This window comes from Triticum aestivum, chromosome 6B (assembly GCF_018294505.1).
Source record: "Triticum aestivum cultivar Chinese Spring chromosome 6B, IWGSC CS RefSeq v2.1, whole genome shotgun sequence".
Lineage (NCBI taxonomy): Eukaryota > Viridiplantae > Streptophyta > Magnoliopsida > Poales > Poaceae > Triticum > Triticum aestivum.
In genome coordinates this window covers 565,503,232-565,525,367 of record NC_057810.1, presented here as the reverse complement: position 1 = coordinate 565,525,367, position 22,136 = coordinate 565,503,232, and the positions used below count along the sequence as shown (strand labels likewise).

Genomic DNA, 22,136 nt, shown 5'->3' with positions numbered 1-22,136 from the left:
AGCGTCATCCCCTATGTTTCAGCCATAGGATCTATTATGTATGCCATGCTATGTACCAGACCTGATGTAAACCTTGCCGTAAGTTTGGTAGGAAGATACCAAAGTAATCCAGGCAAGGAACACTGGACAGCGGTCAAGAATATCCTGAAGTACCTGAAAAGGACAAAGGACATGTTTCTTGTTTATGGAGGTGACGAAGAGCTCGTCGTAAAGGGTTACGTCGACGCTAGCTTCGACACAGATCTGGATGACTCTAAGTCACAAACCGGATACGTGTATATGTTGAATGGTGGAGCAGTAAGCTGGTGCAGCTGCAAGCAGAGCGTCGTGGCGGGATCTACGTGTGAAGCGGAGTACATGGCAGCCTCGGAGGCAGCGCATGAAGCGATTTGGGTGAAGGAGTTCATCACCGACCTAGGAGTCATACCCAATGCGTCGGGGCCAATCAAACTCTTCTGTGACAACACTGGAGCTATTGCCCTTGCCAAGGAGCCCAGGTTTCACAAGAAGACCAGGCACATCAAGCGTCGTTTCAACTCCATCCGTGAAAATGTTCAAGATGGAGACATAGAAATTTGCAAAGTACATACGGATCTGAATGTCGCAGATCCTTTGACTAAACCTCTCTCGCGAGCGAAACATGATCAACACCAGAACTCTATGGGTGTTCGATTCATCACAATGTAACTAGATTATTGACTCTAGTGCAAGTGGGAGACTGTTGGAAATATGCCCTAGAGGCAATAATAAAGGTGTTATTATTATATTTCTTTGTTCATGATAATAGTCTTTTATTCATGCTATAACTGTATTATCCGGAAATCGTAATACACGTGTGAATACATAGACCACAATATGTCCCTAGTGAGCTTCTAGTTGACTAGCTCGTTGTGATCAACAGATAGTCATGGTTTCCTGGCTATGGACATTGGATGTCGTTGATAACGGGATCACATCATTAGGAGAATGATGTGATGGACAAGACCCAATATTAAGCATAGCACAAGATCGTGTAGTTCGTTTTGCTAGAGCTTTTTCAATGTCAAGTATCTCTTCCTTAGACCATGAGATCGTGTAACTCCCGGATACCGTAGGAGTGCTTTGGGTGTACCAAACGTCACAACGTAACTGGGTGACTATAAAGGTGCATTACAGGTATCTTCGAAAGTATCTGTTGGGTTGACACGGATCGAGACTGGGATTTGTCACTCCGTATGATGGAGAGGTATCTCTGGGCCCACTCGGTAATGCATCATCATAATGAGCTCAAGGTGACCAAGTGTTTGGTCACGGGATCATGCATTACGGTACGAGTAAAGTGACTTGCCGGTAACAAGACTGGACAAGGTATTGGGATACCGACGATCGGGTCTCGGGCAAGTAACATACCGATTGACAAAGGGAATTGTATACGGGGTTTTGATCGAATCCTCGACATCGTGGTTCATCCGCTGACAACATCGAGGAGCATGTGGGAGCCAACATGGGTATCCAGATCCCACTGTTGGTTATTGACCTGAGGTCGTCTCGGTCATGTCTGCATGTCTCCCGAACCCGTAGGGTCTACACACTTAAGGTTCGGTGATGCTAGGGTTATCAGGAAGACAAGTATGCGATTACCGAATGTTGTTCGGAGTCCCAGATGAGATCCCGGACGTCACGAGGAGTTCCGGAATGGTCCGGAGGTAAAGTTTTATATATGGGAAGTTGTTAAACGGACACCGGAAAGTTTCGGGGTCATACCGGTATTGTACCGGGACCACCGGAGAGGTTCCGGGGGTCCACTGGGAGGGACCACCCCTCCCGGGGGGCTACTTGGGCTGCGTAGGGATAGCAGCCAGCCCCTAGTGGGCTTGCCCCCCCCCCTTTGGGCCCATGCGCCTAGGGTTGGGGGGGGGGGGAACCCTAAAGGGGGCGCACCCCCCTTGCTTGGGGGGCAAGCCCCCCACCCCTTGGCCGCCGCCCCCCTCTAGGGTTTCCCCTAGAGGGCCGGCCCCCTTGCCCCTCTCCTCCTATATATAGAGGGGTGAGGGGAGGGCTGCTTAACACACAACTTAAGGCGCAGCCCCTCCCCTCCCCAACACCTCTCCTCATCCGTACGTGCTTGGCGAAGCTCTGTCGGAGTACTGCTGCACCAACTACACCACGCCGTCGTGCTGCCGTTGGAGCTGACTTCCTCAACCTCTCCTTCCTCCTTGCTGGATCAAGACGGAGGAGTCGTCGTCCGTCCCATACGTGTGTTGAACGTGGAGGTGCTGTCCGTTCAGCACTTGGTCATCGGTGATCCGAATCACGACGAGTACGACTCCATCATCACCATCCCCTTGAACGCTTCCGCACTCGATCTACAAGTGGTATGTAGATGCAAACTCTTCCCCTTGACTCGTTGCTTAGATGAACTCATAGATGGATCTTGGTGAAACCGTAGGAAAATTTTTAATTTTCTGCAACGTTCCCCAACAAACATCACTATGTTGATCATATCTACTATATGATTCACGCTCGACCTTTCGGTCTCCGTGTTCCGAGGCCATATCTGTATATGCTAGGCTCGTCAAGTTTAACCCGAGTATTCCGCGTGTGCAACTGTTTTGCACCCGTTGTATTTGAACGTAGAGCCTATCACACCCGATCATCACGTGGTGTCTCAGCACAAAGAACTTTCGCAACGGTGCATACTCAGGGAGAACACTTCTTGATAATTAGTGAGAGATCATCTTAAAATGCTACCGTCAATCAAAGCAAGATAAGATGCATAAAGGATAAACATCACATGCAATCAATATAAGTGACATGATATGGCCATCATCATCTTGTGCTTGTGATCTCCATCTTCAAAGCACCATCGTGATCACCATCATCACCGGCGTGACACCTTGATCTCCATCGTAGCATCGTTGTCATTACGCCATCTATTGCTTCTGTGACTATCGCTACCGCTTAGTGATAAAGTAAAGCAATTACAGGGCGTTTGCATTTCATACAATAAAGCGACAACCATATGGCTCCTGCCAGTTGCCGATAACTTCGGTTACAAAACATGATCATCTCATACAATAAAATATAGCATCACGTCTTGACCAGACCACATCACAACATGCCCTGCAAAAACAAGTTAGACGTCCTCTACTTTGTTGTTGCAAATTTTACGTGGCTGCTACGGGCTTAGCAAGAACCGTTCTTACCTACGCATCAAAACCACAACGATAGTTCATCAAGTTGGTGCTGTTTTAACCTTCGCAAGGACCGGGCGTAGCCACACTCGATTCAGCTAAAGTGAGAGAGACAGACACCCGCCAGCCACCTTTAAGCACGAGTGCTCGTAACGGTGAAACCAGTCTCGCGTAAGCGTACGCGTAATATCGGTCCGGGCCGCTTCATCTCACAATACCGCTGAACCAAAGTATGACATGCTGGTAAGCAGTATGACTTGTATCGCCCACAACTCACTTGTGTTCTACTCGTGCATATAACATCAACGCATAAAAGCTAGGCTCGGATGCCACTGTTGGGGAACGTAGTAATTTCAAAAAAATTCCTACGCACACGCAAGATCATGGTGATGGCATAGCAACAAGAGGGGAGAGTGTTGTCCACGTACCCTCGTAGACCGTAAGCGGAAGCGTTAGCACAACACGGTTGATGTAGTCGTACGTCTTCACGATCCGACCGATCCAAGCACCGAACGTACGACACCTCCGAGTTCAGCACACGTTCAGCTCGATGACGATCCCCGGGCTCCGATCCAGCAAAGCTTCGGGGATGAGTTCCATCAGCACGACGGCGTGGTGACGATGATGATGTTCTACCGGCGCAGGGCTTCGCCTAAACTCCGCGACGATATGACCGAGGTGGAATATGGTGGAGGGGGGGCACCGCACACGGCTAAGGAACGATCCGTAGATCAACTTGTGTGTCTATGGGGTGTCCCCCCGCCCCCGTATATAAAGGAGCAAGGGGGGAGGCCGGGCGGCCCTTGAGGGCGCGCCAAGGAGGAGGAGTCCTCCTCCTAGTAGGAGTAGGACTCCTCCTTTCCTACTCCTACTAGGAGGGGAAAGGAAGAGGGAGAGGGGAAAGGAAAGAGGGGGGCGCCGCACCCCCCCTCCTAGTCCAATTCGGACCATAGGGAGAGGAGGCACACGGCCCACCCTGGCCGCCCCTCTCTCTTCCCACTAAGGCCCATGTGGCCCATTAACTCTCCGGGGGGGGGGGTTCCGATAACCCTCCGGCACTCCGGTTTTCTCCGAAAACGTCCGGTGTCCGAATATAGTCGTCCAATATATCAATCTTTATGTCTCGACCATTTCGAGACTCCTCGTCATGTCCGTGTTCACATCCGGGACTCCGAACAAACTTCGGTACATCAAAACTTATAAACTCATAATAAAACTATCATCGTAACGTTAAGCGTTCGGACCCTACGGGTTCGAGAACTATGTAGACATGACCTAGAATCATTCTCGGTCAATAACCAATAGTGGAACCTGGATGCCCATATTGGTTCCTACATATTCTACGAAGATCTTTATCGGTCAAACCGCATAACAACATACGTTGTTCCCTTTGTCATTGGTATGTTACTTGCCCGATATTCGATCGTCGGTATCCAATACCTAGTTCAATCTCGTTACCGGCAAGTCTCTTTACTCGTTACGTAATGCATCATCTCGTAACCAACTCATTGGTCACATTGCTTGCAAGGCTTATAGTGATGTGCATTACCGAGAGGGCCCAGAGATACCTCTCCGACAACCGGAGTGACAAAACCTAATCTCGAAATACGCCAACTCAACATGTACCTTTGGAGACACCTGTAGTACTTCTTTATAATCACCCAGTTACGTTGTGACGCTTGGTAGTACCCAAAGTGTTCCTCCGGTAAACGGGAGTTGCATAATCTCATAGTTACAGGAACATGTATAAGTCATGAAGAAAGCAATAGCAATATACTAAACGATCAAGTGCTAGGCTAACGGAATGGGTCATGTCAATCACATTATTCTCCTAATGATGAGATCCCATTAATCAAATGACAACACATGTCTATGGTTAGGAAACACAACCATCTTTGATTAATGAGCTAGTCAAGTAGAGACATACTAGTGACTATATGTTTGTCTATGTATTCACACATGTATCATGTTTCTGGTTAATACAATTCTAGCATGAATGGTAAACATTTATCATGATATGAGGAAATAAATAATAACTTTATTATTGCCTCTAGGGCATATTTCCTTCAGTCTATGTATCCACACATGTATGAGTTTCATATCAATACAATTATAGTATGGATAATAAACTATTATCACGAACAAGGAAATATAATAATAACTAATTTATTATTACCTTTAGGGCATATTTCCAACATGTTCAATGGGAGATGCTTATTGAAGATGCTTAGAGAAATAAACCAGGCTTTTCTTAAGCACCGGTGCTTACTTGTACAGGATAGACGCTTAACTAAGCGTCTATCCTGTAAAAGTAGACACCGGTGCTTAAGAGAAGCCTGGTTTATTTTTCTAAGCATCTCCCTAAGCATCTCCCATTGTAGAAGGCCTTAGCCAACCAACTATTGCAAATAACTCGTTCCTTCGTGTGTCGCTCTTCGTCTTACCACACATCATGTCTTCCGTCTTCGCTACGAGCCACCGGGCGGCTGCCACCGGCATTCTGTTTCTGGCCGCCGCCATGCATCAACACGTCGCAGGAGCCGCACCAGCTGCTGCCGTCTACCACGTCGTCGGAGGCGACCCGGGCTGGGCCGTGGCCAGTGGCGGCTCCAAGAATTTGCAATTGGGTATTCATGTGCATTCATTTTGCCAAAATCATTGCTGTTTTTCGAAAATTGTCACTTTTTTGCCAAAATCAACACTATTTTGTAAAAATTATGGGTATTCACATAAATATCCAAGAATACCCCTAGCGCCGCCCATGGTCGTGGCCTCCGACGTCCTTGCCTGGTCGGCGGGCAGGCTCTTCACGGTCGGGGACACACTCTGTAAGTCCATTCCACCCGTACGAATCGCGTTAAAAAATCAGCATCTTTCGATTATGTTGGGTTCTATGGTAGGGTGCGTCGACTGTAAATTAAAATTTTCCTACACGCAGAACAACATGAACATGCTACGGAAGATGGATCACGGATCGTTATCACTAGACGCGAAGTGCCGTGCAGCGGAAGAAGAGTTGGGGCAGCGCGTCCGCGTGGATCGTGTCCTCCTCGTCCGATCTCCCTCGAACAGCCGGTCGTCCGATCCCACGTACAAGTTCGCCGGAGCGGCGCAAGTGCACCGCCTCTAACGGTATTCGCGTGTGCAGGAGGAACGTCGTGCGGCGGACTGCTAGGTCCGATCACACAATCGGCAGCGAGTGGAGGTGGCTATTCGCAACACATGCAAAACCTAATCGCAGCGCCGAAGCGATCAACCGCATGAGTGTGCCGCACCTCCACTTTATATAGGTGTTCGTCGCAGGCTCAACACTTGGGCCTCCCACGGACCTAAAGCCCACAAGTCTACTCAGCCACAATCTGAATACAGTTCAGATCACATCCGACCAGTGTCCTCGGATCCGACCTCGTAGGTTCCTTCCCTTAAGCGCGCGACCCCTTAGGTTCAAGTCGGCTTAGTCACAATTCGGATCACCTCCGACCTGCACGGTTGGTAGCGGCCTCTAGCAAGGCGTGCGGACCACCAAGCAGACTATGAAGCTGGTTAGGCGAACCTGTACAACGTGTCACACTTCTGTTCCCTTTGTCGCACGATATATGTTGTCGGGCTCAAGGCGAGACTGTCATCCTTGTGCTAGCCCGACCTCTTTCTCGTTCTAGTGATGTCGACCACTATCCGGATTATCTCATAATCCTTGTCGCATGGCCATGCTTATCCTGGTCGGATCACACGAGGGGGCCAGAGTATATCTCTCCTGATCGGAGGGGCAAATCCCATCTTGCTCGACCACGTCTCGCAGCATGGGTCTGGACAAGCCCGAAAACTACCTTTGTACCCAGTCACGGAGTAGCGTTTGGTTGGCCCAAAGCAAGTCTGTCACCATCCCGAGTACATGCGTCAGCTCAGGTCTTAGGACATAGAACGTATTTTGTACTAGAGACTCACAGATGACATATCACTGCGTCTCATAGTTGGGTCTGTCCGACTTGGACCTTATCTCGACTCGGATCCGACTACGTCGAATCCGACCAGACCTTTCCAAGTCCATATTATCCGGTTAGCATCCAATGCTCCATGGCTAGTGAGACCGAGCCATCGGCCGTGTCATATGCTAGTCTAGTCGGCTGCGCGTTCACTCAACCCTTTCAATTAGGGACCTTTTAGGACAGTCATCATACAATGCATAGTCCCACAAACAAGTCACGTACTTGCTGATACACATGATTAATAATGTCCAAGGACTATCTTTATTCATAAACACATAAAAAATATCTCCAACAGGTTACACGATAACTTGGCTTGTTTGTGCTGTCTGGGCGAGGCTCTAACACGATAACTTGGCTTGTTTGTGCTGTCTGGGCGAGGCTCTATGTGGAGTGACGTGTGTCTGTGGGTATCTTGTGGGTGCCGCTTAGCGATTTGTGATGGTTTTTGTCTGAATTTTTATTAATTAATTGGACAACTCTCTTCCGATTAATTAATAGATGATGCAAATCTTTTGTCTTCGTTTTGAAAAATAACTTGGCCTATCAATCTCAGGGTTCACGTATGAGCCGGCGGAGGACGGCGTCGCGGAGGTCACGGGCGAGGCGGAGTTCGGGTCGTGCGAGGCCGGCCACCCCATCAGAACGTACACGGACGGGCTCAGCAGGGTAGGCCTCGACGACGAAGGCACGAGGTATTTCCTCAGCGCAGACCCCGCCAAGTGCAAGGGCGGGGGCTGAAGCTGCGGGTCGACGTGCGGGCTACAGTGTCAGTGTCGCCACGTTCGGAGGACCGAGCTGCCGCAGCGGCGCCCGCGCCGTCTGCGTCAAGTGGCACCCAAGCTGCGGCACCGCTCTGATGCGCAGTGCGTTGTGTCTGGTCTCCGTGTGGTGCTTTCTGTTCCTGGGTGCATGAACACGACGATCGTGCTGTGTTTGATCGGGTTATGATGGGGAACGCCATGATTATACATATGTATGGCATCCTGTAAATCAATCAAATCAAATCAAATTTAATCAAAACCTTAGCTAAATAAAAAAAAAATCTAGCCTTCCCCTACCCATACCTAAATCAAATCATATCTTACCAAAACCTCGACTAAATCAAAAAGCCTCTTAGCCTTCACTTACTCATACTCAAATCAAATTAAATTACCAAAAACTAGAATATGATAGGTATAAGATTTATGTCAGACATGATTAATGTTTAACCATTAGATTCGCTAGTACATGTAACGACTTCATAGCTCAATGTCAGACGAGTTGTACTAATATAACATTACGGTGTTTTCACTTTGGTTCATTTCATCACCTTCGCATGGATGCAGCCAAGGTAAAGCTCTCGTCTCCTTTGCACAAGTTGATCATGACGGCAAATGTCATTATTATGACGCAAACGATCCAGTCCCCAGTCAAAGCATGTCTAATTACAGCATCGCAGATTAACACGGAGCAACAGAACGAATCAGCTAACTAGAAACGCATAATGAACCACATAAAGTACAACAACCTCACGAGGCACCAAGAGGCTCCGGGCATCTGCATAAATTCAAGGGAAACCCGTGTCATCAGAAATGAAGAATGAGCTGGGCGATGCCGACAAACTGGTGTAATAATAACCTATCTGGTGAGCGTGTTTCATTCAAGGGGCAAACCAGTCAAGAACACAGATATAAGGATTTTAAGAGAGTTCGGGGTGCAGAACAAACCTCGACGAAAATGGTTGTCCATCACTAATAAATCTAAATAGGTGATCCAGGAGAATGAAGAGAGCATGGCTAATCACTGATGCTAGCTGATCTACTGGTGCATCCTTCATGCCCCCCATCTGTTGAAGATTAAACATAAAATCAGGTACAAATTGCGAAATCTGAAAGGGTTTAGCAATTACAATTTGAAAAGGCAGATGGGGGTATGACATTTGTTTGCTACACTAGGTCTCATCTGTGAAGCACATACTGGACCATGAGGATTCAGTTAGGGCACGGTTGCATCATAAGATTCTAAATCAGCTATAGAAACAGCCAATTTTGAGTAAATTTTCCACTATGACTAAAACATATACGGAGTATTTATTATGATAAGTTAATAACTGGTTGGATTAGAAACGCACCTGCAAAAGTAAATTGGATGCAACCCTAATATCTGAATCTAGTTGTTGTCTTCTCTTAGGGCCGCACTGCAACCCACAAGGTCACCCTCCTTAGTCTCCTGACTGCATAAAGCTTCATCTGTGGCAGGTAGCACCCCATTTGGAATTAACTGATGGTTGGTATGATGATCTGACATTTCGCTGAAGTCAGACTTATCTATGCATGCCTCTTCATGGCGAGGTTCTCCTACTCCATTTTCAGTTGATCCATCTGCTAGTTGTGTGTGATCTGCTTCTATTCCAGCATCGATGGTCATCTCCACATCTTTCACTACAGATGTCGCTTCAGATTGGGGCTTTTCTTCAATACTAATGTTGCTTTTTTCATCCATTACTGATGTCATTTCCACATCTTCGATCAATTGTGGCTCAGAGGTTGCCCGAGTTCCAGTATTATCTTCACCAGTGATTTTTTCTTCCATAGCAATGTTGCTGCTTTGACCTATGGGGATTCCAGTGCTGGTAGTCATCTCTACATCTTTCATTGTATGTGGTTCAGAGTTTGCTTCAGTGTGGGCTTTCTCTTCCGCAACAACAGCTCTACCTCGATCTATTGGTTTTTCTGTGTTGTTAGTAATATCCACATCGTTCTTTGTATCTAGCTCTGGCTCAGAGGTTGCTTGAATCCCCTTATTATGTTCACTACCAATATTGCTTGCTTGATCCACAGGTGTCACATTTTTATTAACCATTTTCACAGCTCCGCCCAGGTCTTCGGACTGTGCTTCAGACTTGATCTTCGTATCAGCAGCAATAGCAGAAGAATTATCTGGACAATTTGCCCTAGAAGTGACTGTAGATTGCTGCCCATGAAAGGTATCATTGGGTGAATCCACAGAGTGCAAAGATAATTCACTACCAGCAGTTAATTCGCATCCTGTACTGCTGCATGATTGCTCATTCAATTCCATATCATTAGAGGAGGTTTCAGCATTATTAGCATTTCCTTTTGCAGGCCCGGAGATAGAAGCTGCTTGTGATTGCGAGAGATCAGTAGCAGCATTCAGAGCCAATACAGGACTGTTGTGTACAGTGTTACCAGTTTTCGTGGAGTTTGGCTTGATAATATTTCCATTTGCAGCAAGCCCTTGGTGATTTCCCTTTGCAACCGTATTTTGCCCCACTCGCTGAACAGAAAACTGTGCTCCACCAACAGGTGGACCAGACTGTGATGTTACAACAGTTCTTGTAACCTTGCCATATTTCGGTGCAAGGGGTTTACCTTTGCTCTGTGCTACACATGTTGGACAATGCCAGTCAGCTATAGGAACACCTTTGTTGCCATAATGCTGAAGGCACTTCAAGTGTGCTCCCCTCTCACAAGCATCACAAACAAGCAGACTGTTTGCATCCATGACAGCAACTTTGCATATTTGGCAGTCCAAACGAGCTTGCATATACTCAGTTGATGGTGGAGTCCAGCTAGGATGATTAGCAGGTTGTTGCAGAACATTTTGAACACTTTTCGCTATTGCATTGTGGTTGGCAAAAGTAGGTTTTGGAGTAACAGAAGACGCTGTCCCTGGTGTAGCCTGATGCCCCATAACAGGGTTTACGGTTACCTTTGTGTCCTGATTTTTCACGACCTGATTGTTACTCGCAGCAGCATTTGAATTGGACCTAGCAGATGTATCGTGAAACGGTTTGTTCAAGTGGCCAACAGTCGCTGCAGCAGTGGGCAACACAGCCAAATTAGTTTCTGAGCTAGGAAAACCAAAAACAATCACACATACCAAGATTATTTTTAGACATGGGAGGAAGTAATGGTGTGAAACTGAGTACGAAAGCACCTTTAGGAATAATTCTCGAGTAAAGTTTTAAATTCTATATGAAGAGTAGCTAGACAGTTTCAGTTATCCATAACCATCATATTTAAGGAGTTGACAATACAAAACATTTATGTAAAAGTAAAATCATAGGCAAAAGCAAGACATCGTTCCAGAACCAAGCAAACATGTTACAGCGTTTAATCTACACTCTAGAAAGAATGGTATTCATGAGCTAAAAACATCAAGTGTTTACTTAAAGAATGAAATGCTGTAGACAAGATGATGGAGCGGTACCTCGTGTTAAATTCAAAGGACCATTAACACCTCTTTCCGACTTAACATGTGGTTGACCAGTTTGGGGAAGTGCAACAACTGAATGGTTGGTAGCTGGCTTTACAGGAGATGATCCATGCTGTTTCAAGGCCATTACAGAGGTAGAAGTTACTGGGGCAGTAGTAGGCGAGGCTGCAGCAGCTGGTGGAGTCCTATGAGATCCAACAGCAAACATGGGAGTCCCATGCGGCTGGAATTCAGCTGTTCCACTCGAGACAGTCGTTTGAGGTGTGATTGCTGTTGGTTGAACTGGAGATTCCTTGACTTCTTCCATCTATATAACAAAAGAAGGTAGCCAAAATGATCCCAGATATATATTGTGTTTAGCATAGACCAGAAATAATTCAAATGAATTCAGCAGCTAGGATTATTAGTTAATCTCATAACAGTTACTAGCTAGCCAAGCAATACATAATCAGTAGATAAGAAAAAAAATCCATATCCAAATGACCAAGTTAAACATCGCTGTGCTTTAAAGTACATACACTCATATACACACAGTACAGTAAATGACATCACAAAGATAGAAGCAGTAAACTTAACAGAGGTAAATTAACAACGAGACCAAAGTCACAGACGTTAATTTTAGAACCCTGAAAAACATAAAGCTAAATATTTACCCACTTTGGCTCCCGAGCCCTAGTGCACTTGTTATCTTGGCCATCTGCTGCTATGTGAGATGTCAAATCAACGCTTGTACAAGGCCTAGTACTAAACCGTATATGTTACTGTATTTCTAGTTCTCTCCTTGTATTTCTCTCTGCCACTGCCAGGGCCATTAACTAATATCCGAGAACACATGTCCACGTAGCACTGCGTATCTGAGTATGCTTGCAAGGTATTATCACGTAGGCTCCCTAGTTGCCTACCTAACATAGCACGTGCTTTGTTACTTGTTGTTTTTTAATTCATTATTCCAGCAATTCAATTTTTTCCTTGCTATAATATCTCAGAGATAATTATTTTTGGAAATAATTGCTCATCATAGTAAAAAATTATATTACTTTCCAAATTTAGCTATTTGTTATTTTTTTCATTTGTACAATTTCCTACAGTTCATCATATAACTTATTAGTATGATTAATGCTTTGCGCACATTAAATTCCACCCAAAGCAATGCTTAATTTAGCTAATTACGTGTCCCACGCAGCTACCCTTCAAAAGAAATTGTAATAATTTTGGTCAGGTAGAAAAGAAAGGATCGGGTCCGGAATGTTGATATACGTGATAGAGCTGGGGTAGCACCAATCGAAGAGAAGCTTGTCCAACATCATCTAAGATGGTTTGGTTTGGGCATATACAACGTGCATAGCGGAAGGATAAAGCATGCTGATGATATCAAGAGAGGTCGGGGTAGACCAATGATATCAAGAGAGGCCGGGGTAGACTGATGATATCAAGAGAGGTCGGGGTAGACCGATGATACCAAGAGAGGTCAGGGTAGACCGGTGATATCGAGAGAGGTCGGGGTAGACCAAACTTGACATGGGAGGAGTCCATTAAGAGAGATTTGAAGGACTGGAATATCACCAAAGAACTAGCCAAAGACAAGGGTGCGTTGTACGTGGAAAGTAGGGACGACAATGGCCTTTGGCCCCATACCTGCCAAACCCATGGGGATTTCATCTATTAGGGGGTGGGGATTGGCAAAAACCTTCCCCATAGGGATATTTACCAAACTAGTTTATTCCCCATAGGGTACGATGGGGATGGGGACAATACCCTCTTCCCCATACCCAATACCATCGGTAACCCGCTTTTTAAACATAACACTTGGACCATGTATATGCCTATATATACACAATGCGGTCAACCCTAACAATTTCACAAACAAATTCGCAGAACAACAAAAGCCTTGAAAAACTTTAACCCTACCTTACCTCAATCTCCGCCATGACGAAGAAGTCAAAATGGACAAGATTGGCTGCAACTTGGACAAGGCAACTCCGTAGCACTAGGTCCAAAGGTAACACATCGTCTTATCCGGGCGTGTTGCTGCCTTACTCAGGAGAGTGGATTTTTGGAACCCGGGTGTATTGGAGGACTTTATTTTAAATACTTTGAAAATCACATTTAAAAAGGGCAACCTGGTGCATGTAGCTCCCGCTTGCGCAGGGTCCAGGGAAGGGTCCGACCACTTTGGGTCTATAGTACGCAGCCTTTCCCTACATTTCTGTAAGAGGCTGTTTCCAGGACTTGAACCCATGACCTCATGGTCACAAGGCAGCAGCTTTACCACTGCGCCAAGGCTCCCCTTCGAAAATCACATTTAAAGTTTCAAAAAATTCTGAGAAAAATTCTACGTCATCATATGGATGTATATTACACATGTGTAAAGTTTTGTGATGAAATAAGTAAATATGCGACCTATACAAAAATGACAAAATGGTGATTTCCAAATAGTGAATAATGCATGCACTGTTCATCTTTCCAAAATCACGATTTTGTCATTTTTGTGTAACTCACATGGTTACTTATTTCAGCATCCAAATTTACACATGTGTAATATACATTCATATAAACATGTTGATTTGTTTTCAGAATTTTTTGAAACTTCAAAATAGCATTTTGACACAGTTCAAAAAATAGGGCTCCAATGCACCCGGGTTCCAAAGTGACTTTTTGCCTTACTCTGCCACTACCCATTCACCAGCTAGAGTGCCTGATTATATTCATATATGATTATTATTTTTATGGGGAAAGGGGGAACCAATGGGGTCCCGTTCCCCAATGGGGATGGTATGGGCAAATTTCATCCCCGGTCATGTAAATGGGGATGGGATAATTGGTAATAGATGGGGATGGGGATGTCAGGGCCCCCAATAGAGGATTGTCCCCATTGCCATCCCTGCGTGGAAGTTAGCTATCCACGTGCCAGAACCATAACTAGGCTTTGAGATCTTATGGGTTTCAACTCTAGCCTACCACAACTTGTTTGGGATTGGAAGACTTTCTTGTTGTAATAAGTTTGGTGTAGACAAATTAGAGGAATGTTGGCTTAAATGAATCAGAACAAGCCTTCTACAATTGGACTGGTGGATTCTTATCATTCCATTTTTACACATCCATGATTTTCGATAACTTTTTTGCGAGGTTAAACATAATAGCCCTGTATAACTTCTCATTTCATTTGTACACATCCATTAGAACTTTGCTTGCTTACCTTTTTTGCGAGGTTAAAAAGCCAGTATAATTTATTTACGTGCCAACATCACGATCAAAGTGTCATAGCTGAGCCCCATGGTTTTTGAGTCACGACTCATCTGAGTCACTCCAGGGTAGCGACTCGGAAAAAGTCGAGCCTGCAGTTGCGACTAGTCGCGACTCGAGTCGACATTTTTTTGCGACTCATCGACTAGTCGACAACTAGTCGCGCGACTCGAAAACCATGCTGAGCCCACCTATCTCGTGTATGCACACATCACCCGCTGATGAAATTAATATCCATTGTGCACGTCCTGGACACACTGAAACACGCTGTTTTCCTATACATATCCCTTGTATTACTATTGTATACTCCCATATATACTGATTAAATAACCATTTTGGCACAGATCACAAGTCAATGTCTGTCGGACAGGATTCCAAGCACCAGTGTGCTCGGGAGCCCAAAATCTGATGCATAAATATTTGCTCAATATATGTGCATGAAAAAAGCAGCTCTATTAGCATGGTCACATCACATGCTGGAATATCCGGACAGAAAAATCATAGGATCTTTGACTCGGCTTATGATTTGGACCAATCAGTTTGTAGATGTTACCATAGAAGGCACTTTGCAGCCTTTACCGTGGTAAAATGATAATAACGGCTAGATATCCCTACCCCGGGTTTTCTTCCTGTAGTTATTTTTCAAGCGTTTCAGATCCCCCCCCCCCCCCCTCTAACAGTCTTAGGAGAAAGCGCTCTTGAGCAATGACGGACTAGTCTGATGAATGGGGGTACAGCTCTGCAGCCCCTGATGTTTGTGTCAGCGATGATACTCTGACGAAGGAAGACCAGGCGAGTGAGGCAGGAAGGAGTGTTTGAGCCTCGCGCGCTCATTTAAAAGAAAGAGTCCAGTGGACCAGACAGTGATGGTGGGCTGCAGCCCAAGTCAGGGAAGGCACCAGCCAAGAGTATAAGGATGACTGTATGGTGTTTGGCTAGTTTCAGCTTTCGAATTAGTTCAGCCCCTATTTCCGTTTCTTGTATGTTTCTTGTATCTGTCTCTGAACTTCCCCTTCCCCAAGTCTCTCTCTCTCTCTCTCTCTCTCTCTCTCTCCAGACTCAATTCTCCAATGTATCCCAAATTATCTTACCTACAGTGAAGTTGTGATCCTAAATCGGGTTTTGGGATATCACAGTTTGTAACCACAAGGATAGTGATGGTTTAGTGGACAAGATGTTATTACCATACCACAATTAGTGTTAAAGCCTTGAGTAAGCAATTGGCGTGCGGCTGTTCTGCAACTGATGCTTCAAACATGTTATGCTTTTTTTCTAAGCTATTTTAGTTGCTGGCGCATGATTTTTAATACCGTTTAGGTAACTGAACCTTTTTGGTTGGCATATCTTAGAATCATGAATACATCAGATATTAGAGACGACTGCCAGCCATTGGCAAAGCTTGCACCCCGCTCGGCCAAAATCCTGCCTCCCCCAATGCTCATGAGAGCAAATAAAATCCATCGAACTAAAGTACAACAGGAGTGAATGAACTATATCGAAAAATCAGCAGACATAAAGCAGCATCCACATGGTAATACTCATAGCCTGTGCTTGTACGAGCATACAGACTACATAATTTTGATAGACGCGAGCAGCCTCACATCGACATCGACATCACCAAATTTCCCCGATTCCGGTCACTAGTACGACTTTGCCACAAGGCCAGTGAACTGGTAGGAAGCGAGAATCGGGAATCCACAAACCTTGCGCTTAGTAAGCGAGAGCTTGTCGGCGATGGAGGCCTTGGGCGGGCGGAACCCCATGGCGGCGGGGTCCTTGGCCCTGTTGAGGCCGAGATCCTCGACGACGGCGCGCACCGCCTCCCCCGGGAACAGATCCTTGGGCCGCGTCACGCCCCCGGCGACGGCGGCGGCCAGCCTCTCGCGCGCCTCGGCCGCGAGCGCCCGCTCCGCCGGCGTGGGCTCCCTCCCGCCCCGCATCTCCCCGGCGGCGGCCAGCACCATGACGATCTCCGCCACCCGCCGCATCCCCGCGCCGTCGTCCCCGCGCCGCCGCTTCGCCGGCGCCGCGCGGGGCGACGCCGCCGCGGCGTCCCCCATGGCCGCGCGAGGGGGTCCCGGAGCAAAACCCTAGGCGGGCCGGGCGGCAGAGGGGGCGCCCCGAGGAGGCGCTGGGGGCGGAAGCTCGCGGGGAATTCAAATGGCGCGCCCGTTTGGCGCTTCAATTAGACGGGGTGGGGGTTGAGAGGCGTGGCGGTGAGATGGCCGAAGCGGAGGAGAAGTTTCGGGGGCGACGGGGCGGGGGCGATGAGAGGGGATTCCCTTCTAGTCGAGCACCACACCAGCGGAGCACGCAGAGTTTCCGTCGGCTTTTTTATCTGAGCCTTTCTCTTCTGCGTGGGGATTTCTCGGAGCGGTGCGGTGGGTTGGTGTGTGTGGGTGGGGTACTGGGGTCCGGGGTCGATGGACGGCGTGGATGACAGCGGAGGGTTTGGAAGGTCATGTCGATGACGTTGGTTTGGCTTTTTCCGGGATGACGCTGGTTTCTTTTTTCCTTTCTTTCTTGGACCCGTTTATCCGGCGAACCTTTGCTCAGGAGAAATTGCCAGCGAACGCCCGGTTGCCATGGCAAAATAATTAAAATTGGCATGCATTTTCTAGGGACTTGTCATGTATGAAATGAAAATTTGCCATGTTTGGAGAAAAAAATCATGCATTTGATCACGATCCGACGGTTGTAAGGTTGTTCGTTGGGAGCACCCTCTTAGCAAATGTTCTTCATTTAGATGTACCTTTTTTGGAGGGGGGTAGGCCTTGTCAAATTGAGGAGGTCTGCCCTCATAGTGTGCTAGGCCTTATCGAACTAGAGGCTTTAATTTGTTTAGCACCCTTAAAAAAGTCAAGTCTTTCTTTGTTCGAAAAATATAAGATATAGTGCCTTGATTAAGAAATAATATTATTTTGTTTAGTAAATATCAAGGTGGCGTAACTATAGAAAAACTCTTTTGATTTTCTCATTCAAACATGTCTTAGGATTTAAAGACGATTAAAATTACACCAATGGTGCCCACCTACCAGGTGTCACCTACAAAACAAACAACCGACATGAACTTGGTAAACTCATTATTTCAGATCAATTTCTAAATCAACTAATTATATCGTGTTCATACACATAATTTTGAGATTGCCAAAAATAGCTCAATTACACAACATATTAGCTTTACTGAAAGTGTTCTTAGCATAGTCGTCTATTCTGCGTCGCCGCCCTGCACTGAAGGCGTCATCGGCGTGCGCCCGTTTGTGAGAAAGTGAAGGGGGAGAGGGAGAGAGCGAGGATATATGGGAGAAAATATGAGAGGGATGGCATACCTTGATCTAGTCGTCGTCCATTGTTCTAACTCAAAGGGCGTCGTGTCAAGAGAAATTGAGATGGGTGGAATCGAGATGGGAAGGCCGGAGAGGCCAGATCTAGAGAAATCAGGAGGGGCGTGGTAATGGAGTCGTCGGAGGGAGGGAAAGGGGAAGGGGCTTCGATGTGCTTTAGTTAAGGGTGAGAAGTAAGTGAGCGAGTGGGTGTGGTTGGCTCCATCCTCCACATTTTGTCTGTTTCAGAGATATTTTAGAAATATTGGATACCATGTCCTTCCTCGTCCCTCTTATCCCCAAACCGAATAGGTGGCATTATCGCAGTCCAGAGGGATAACTGCTTCTCCCGCAGGAGTGGTTGGGATCCCCCAAGCGTAAGGATGGTGTAGCCTAGCAGCAAATATTTTCCACGGTTAGAGAACCAGGGTTATCAATACAATATGTCACCTAGCAAAATAAAGTGAGCGGTACCTGCACATAAAACACACTTGTCCCCAACACGGCAAGAGGGTTGTCAAGCCCCTTGTCTTGCTAGTTTCAATATTAAATGCAAGTGATAAAGATAGTTGATAGCAAAGTAAAAAATGCAACGGGGCAGCAAAGAATATGTTTGTTTTCAGTAAAGGAGATTAGACCCAGGGGGCATAGGTTCACTAGTAACTATCTTTCTCAAGCATACAAGTGTGGTGTCGTGAATAAATTACAGTTGGGCAGAGATTAGATTGCAATATTTATATTTATAATTATGATCATTCATGGTATAATCTCATATATGCATTACGTCCATGGTAAGTAGACCGTTAATCTAACTGTATCTACTAATAATCTGAATAAATAAAAAACAACAAGGTAACTAGTAACAAAAATGAGCAAAAACGGTATTGCAATGCTTGAAAACAAGGCCTGGGGTTCATACTTTCACTAGTACAAGTTCTCCCAACAATATTAACATAATTAAATCATACGGCAATCCCTCAACGTGCGACAAAGAGTCACTCCAAAGTTCCTATCGCGGAGAATATAAGATGAAATTGCTTGTAGGGTATGAAACCACCTCAAAGTTATTCTTTCTGATCAATCTTTTGAGCTATTTCTATAAGTGTCACAAACAGCCCTAGAGTTCGTACTAAAATAACACCATATGACACACATCAATCAATCCTAATGTCACCTAGATACTCCAATGTCATCACAAGTATTTGTGGGTCAATTATACGATATGCATCAAACAACTTCAGATTCATGATATTCAATCCAACGCAAAGAACTTCAAAGAGTGCCCCAGGATTTCTACCGGAGAAACAAGGGCGAAAATGTGCATCAACCCCAATGCATAGATTACCCCAATGTCACCTCGGGAATCTGCGAGTTGAGTGCCAAAACATACATCAAGCGAATCAATAGAACACTCCATTGTCACCACGGGTATCCCACACAAGACATACATCAAGTGTTCTCAAATCGATAAAAGTATTCAATCTGATGATAGTGAAACCTCAAAGGTAAAACTCAATTCTGAAGGAAATATGCCCTAGAGGCAATAATAAAGTTATTATTTATTTCTTTATATCATGATAAATGTTTATTATTCATGCTAGAATTGTATTAACCGGAAACATGATACATGTGTGAATACATAGACAAACTTAATGTCACTAGTATGCCTCTACTTGACTAGCTCATTAATCAAAGATGGTTATGTTTCCTAACCATGGACATGAGTTGTCATTTGATTAACGGGATCACATCATTAGTAGAATGATGTGATTGACATGACCCATTCCGTTAGCTTAGCACTTGATCGTTTAGTATGTTGCTATTGCTTTCTTCATGACTTATACATGTTCCTACAACTATGAGATTATGCAACTCTCGTTTACCGGGGGAACACTTTGTGTGCTACCAAACATCACAACGTAACTGGGTGATTATAAAGGAGCTCTACAGGTGTCTTTAAAGGTACATGTTGAGTTGGCGTATTTCGAGATTAGATTTTGTCACTCCAATTGTCAGAGAGGTATCTTTGGGCCCTCTCGGTAATGCACATCACTATAAGCCTTGCAAGCAATGTAGCTAATGAGTTAGTTACGGAATGGTGCATTACATAACGAGTAAAGGGACTTGCCGGTAATGAGATTGAACTAGGTATTGAGATACTGACGATCGAATCTCGGGCAAGTAACATACTGATGACAAAGGGAACAACGTAGGTTGTTATGCTGTTTGACCGATAAAGATCTTCGTAGAATATGTAGGAGCCAATATGAGCATCCAGGTTCCGCTATTGGTTATTGACCGGAAACGTGTCTCGGTCATGTCTACATAGTTCTTGAACCCGCAGGGTCCGCACGCTTAAGGTTTCAATGACAGTTATATTATGAGTTTATGAGTTTTGATGTACCGAAGATTGTTTGGAGTCCCGGATGTGATTACGGACATGACGAGGAGTCTCGAAATGGTCGAGACATGAAGATTGATATATTGGAAGCCTATATTTGGATATCGGAAGTGTTCCGGGTGAAATCGGGATTTTACCGGAGTACGGAGGGGTTACCGGAACCCCCCGGGGGCTTAATGGGCCATAGTGGGCCTTAGTGGAGAAGAGGAGAGGAGGCCAGGGCAGGGCCGCACGCCCCTCCCCCTAGTCCGAATAGGACAAGGAGAGGGGGTCGGCCCCCCTTTCCTTCCTCTCTCCCCCTCCTCTTTTCCCCCCTTCTCTAAGTCCAACAAGGAAAGGAGGGAGTCCTACTCCCGGTGGGAGTAGGACTCCCCATGGCGCGCCTCCTCCCTGGCCGGCCGCCCCCTCCCCCCTTGCTCCTTTATATACGGGGGCAGGGGGGCACCTCTAGACACAACAATTGATCTCTTGATCTCTTAGCCGTGTGCGGTGCCCCCCTCCACCATAGTCCTCCTCGATAATATTGTAGCGGTGCTTAGGCGAAGCCCTGCGACGGTAGAACATCAAGATCGTCACCACACCGTCGTGCTGACGGAACTCTCCCTCGACACTCGGCTGGATTGGAGTTTGAGGGACGTCATCGAGCGGAACGTGTGCTAGAACTCGGAGGTGTCGTAGTTTCGGTGCTTGATCGGTCGGGCCGTGAAGACGTACGACTACATCAACCGCATTGTTCTAACGCTTCCGCTTTCGGTCTACGAAGGTACGTGGACAAAACTCTCTCCTCTCGTTGCTATGCATCACCATGATCTTGCATGTGCGTAGGAAATTTTTTGAAATTACTACGTTCCCCAACAGTGGCATCCGAGCCTGGTTTTATGCGTAGATGTTATATGCACGAGTAGAACACAAGTGAGTTGTGGCGATACAAGTCATACTTCTTACCAGCATGTCATACTTTGGTTTGGCGATATTGTTGGATGAAGTGGCCCGGACCGACATTACGCGTACGCTTACGCGAGACTGGTTCTACCGACGTGCTTTGCACACAGGTGGCTGGCGGGTGTCAGTTTCTCCAACTTTAGTTGAACCAAGTGTGGCTACGCCCGGTCCTTGCGAAGGTTAAAACAACACTAACTTGACGAACTATCGTTGTGGTTTTGATGCATAGGTAAGAACGGTTCTTGCTCAGCCCGTAGCAGCCACGTAAAATTTGCAACAACAAAGTAGAGGACGTCTAACTTGTTTTTGCAGGGCATGTTGTGATGTGATATGGTCAAGACGTGATGCTATATTTTATTGTATGAGATGATCATGTTTTGTAACCGAGTTATCGGCAATTGGCAGGAGCCATATGGTTGTCGCTTTATTGTATGAAATGCAAGCGCCCTGTAATTGCTTTACTTTATCACTAAGCGGTACTGTGGTAGCGATAGTCGTAGAAGCAATAGATGGCGAAACGACAACGATGCTACGATGGAGATCAAGGTGTCGTGCCGATGACGATGGTGATCATGACGGTGCTTCGGAGATGGAGATCACAGGCACAAGATGATGATGGCCATATCATATCACTTATATTGATTGCATGTGATGTTTATCCTTTATGCATCTTATTTTGCTTTGATTGACGGTAGCATTATAAGATGATCTCTCACTAATTATCAAGAAGTGTTCTCCCTGAGTATGCACCATTGTGAAAGTTCTTCGTGCTGAGACACCACGTGATGATCGGGTGTGATAGGCTCTACGTTCAAATACAATGGATGCAAAACAGTTGCACACACGGAAT

The 22,136-nt window shown here is 46.0% G+C and overlaps 1 protein-coding gene and 1 pseudogene across 2 annotated transcripts; one reads left to right on the top strand and one right to left on the bottom strand.

Moving 5' to 3' along the window:
• The first annotated feature begins 5,625 nt into the window (after positions 1-5,625).
• LOC123139383 (mavicyanin-like) lies at positions 5,626-8,218 on the top strand (annotated as a pseudogene).
• A 305-nt stretch (positions 8,219-8,523) lies between these two features.
• On the bottom strand, positions 8,524-16,953 carry LOC123138029 (PHD finger protein At3g20280). 2 transcript variants are annotated; one of them, XR_006468776.1, is made up of 5 exons: positions 16,324-16,950; positions 11,372-11,684; positions 9,270-10,974; positions 8,866-8,984; positions 8,524-8,695 (listed from the first exon to the last, which is right to left on the bottom strand). XR_006468776.1 is itself a non-coding variant. In XM_044557920.1 (4 exons), exons 1-3 carry the CDS (start codon positions 16,678-16,680, stop codon positions 9,308-9,310), a joined length of 2,337 nt encoding a protein of 778 aa, XP_044413855.1. In that variant the 5' UTR covers positions 16,681-16,953; the 3' UTR covers positions 8,524-8,695; positions 9,270-9,307. The 2 variants fall into 2 exon arrangements, 1 of the variants encoding a protein (XP_044413855.1); XM_044557920.1 differs by lacking the exon at positions 8,866-8,984 and having other exon boundaries at positions 16,324-16,953.
• Positions 16,954-22,136: the final 5,183 nt, after the last annotated feature.

Coding starts and splice junctions, on each gene's coding strand:
- LOC123138029 (XM_044557920.1), bottom strand. CDS start 16,680: ATGGGGGACGCCGCGGCGGCGTCGCCCCGCGCGGCGCCGGCGAAGCGG. Junction 11,685..16,323: donor TCTCGCTTACTAAGCGCAAG/GTTTGTGGATTC, acceptor TTTGTTATATAG/ATGGAAGAAGTCAAGGAATC. Junction 10,975..11,371: donor TCCTTTGAATTTAACACGAG/GTACCGCTCCAT, acceptor CCACTGCTGCAG/CGACTGTTGGCCACTTGAAC.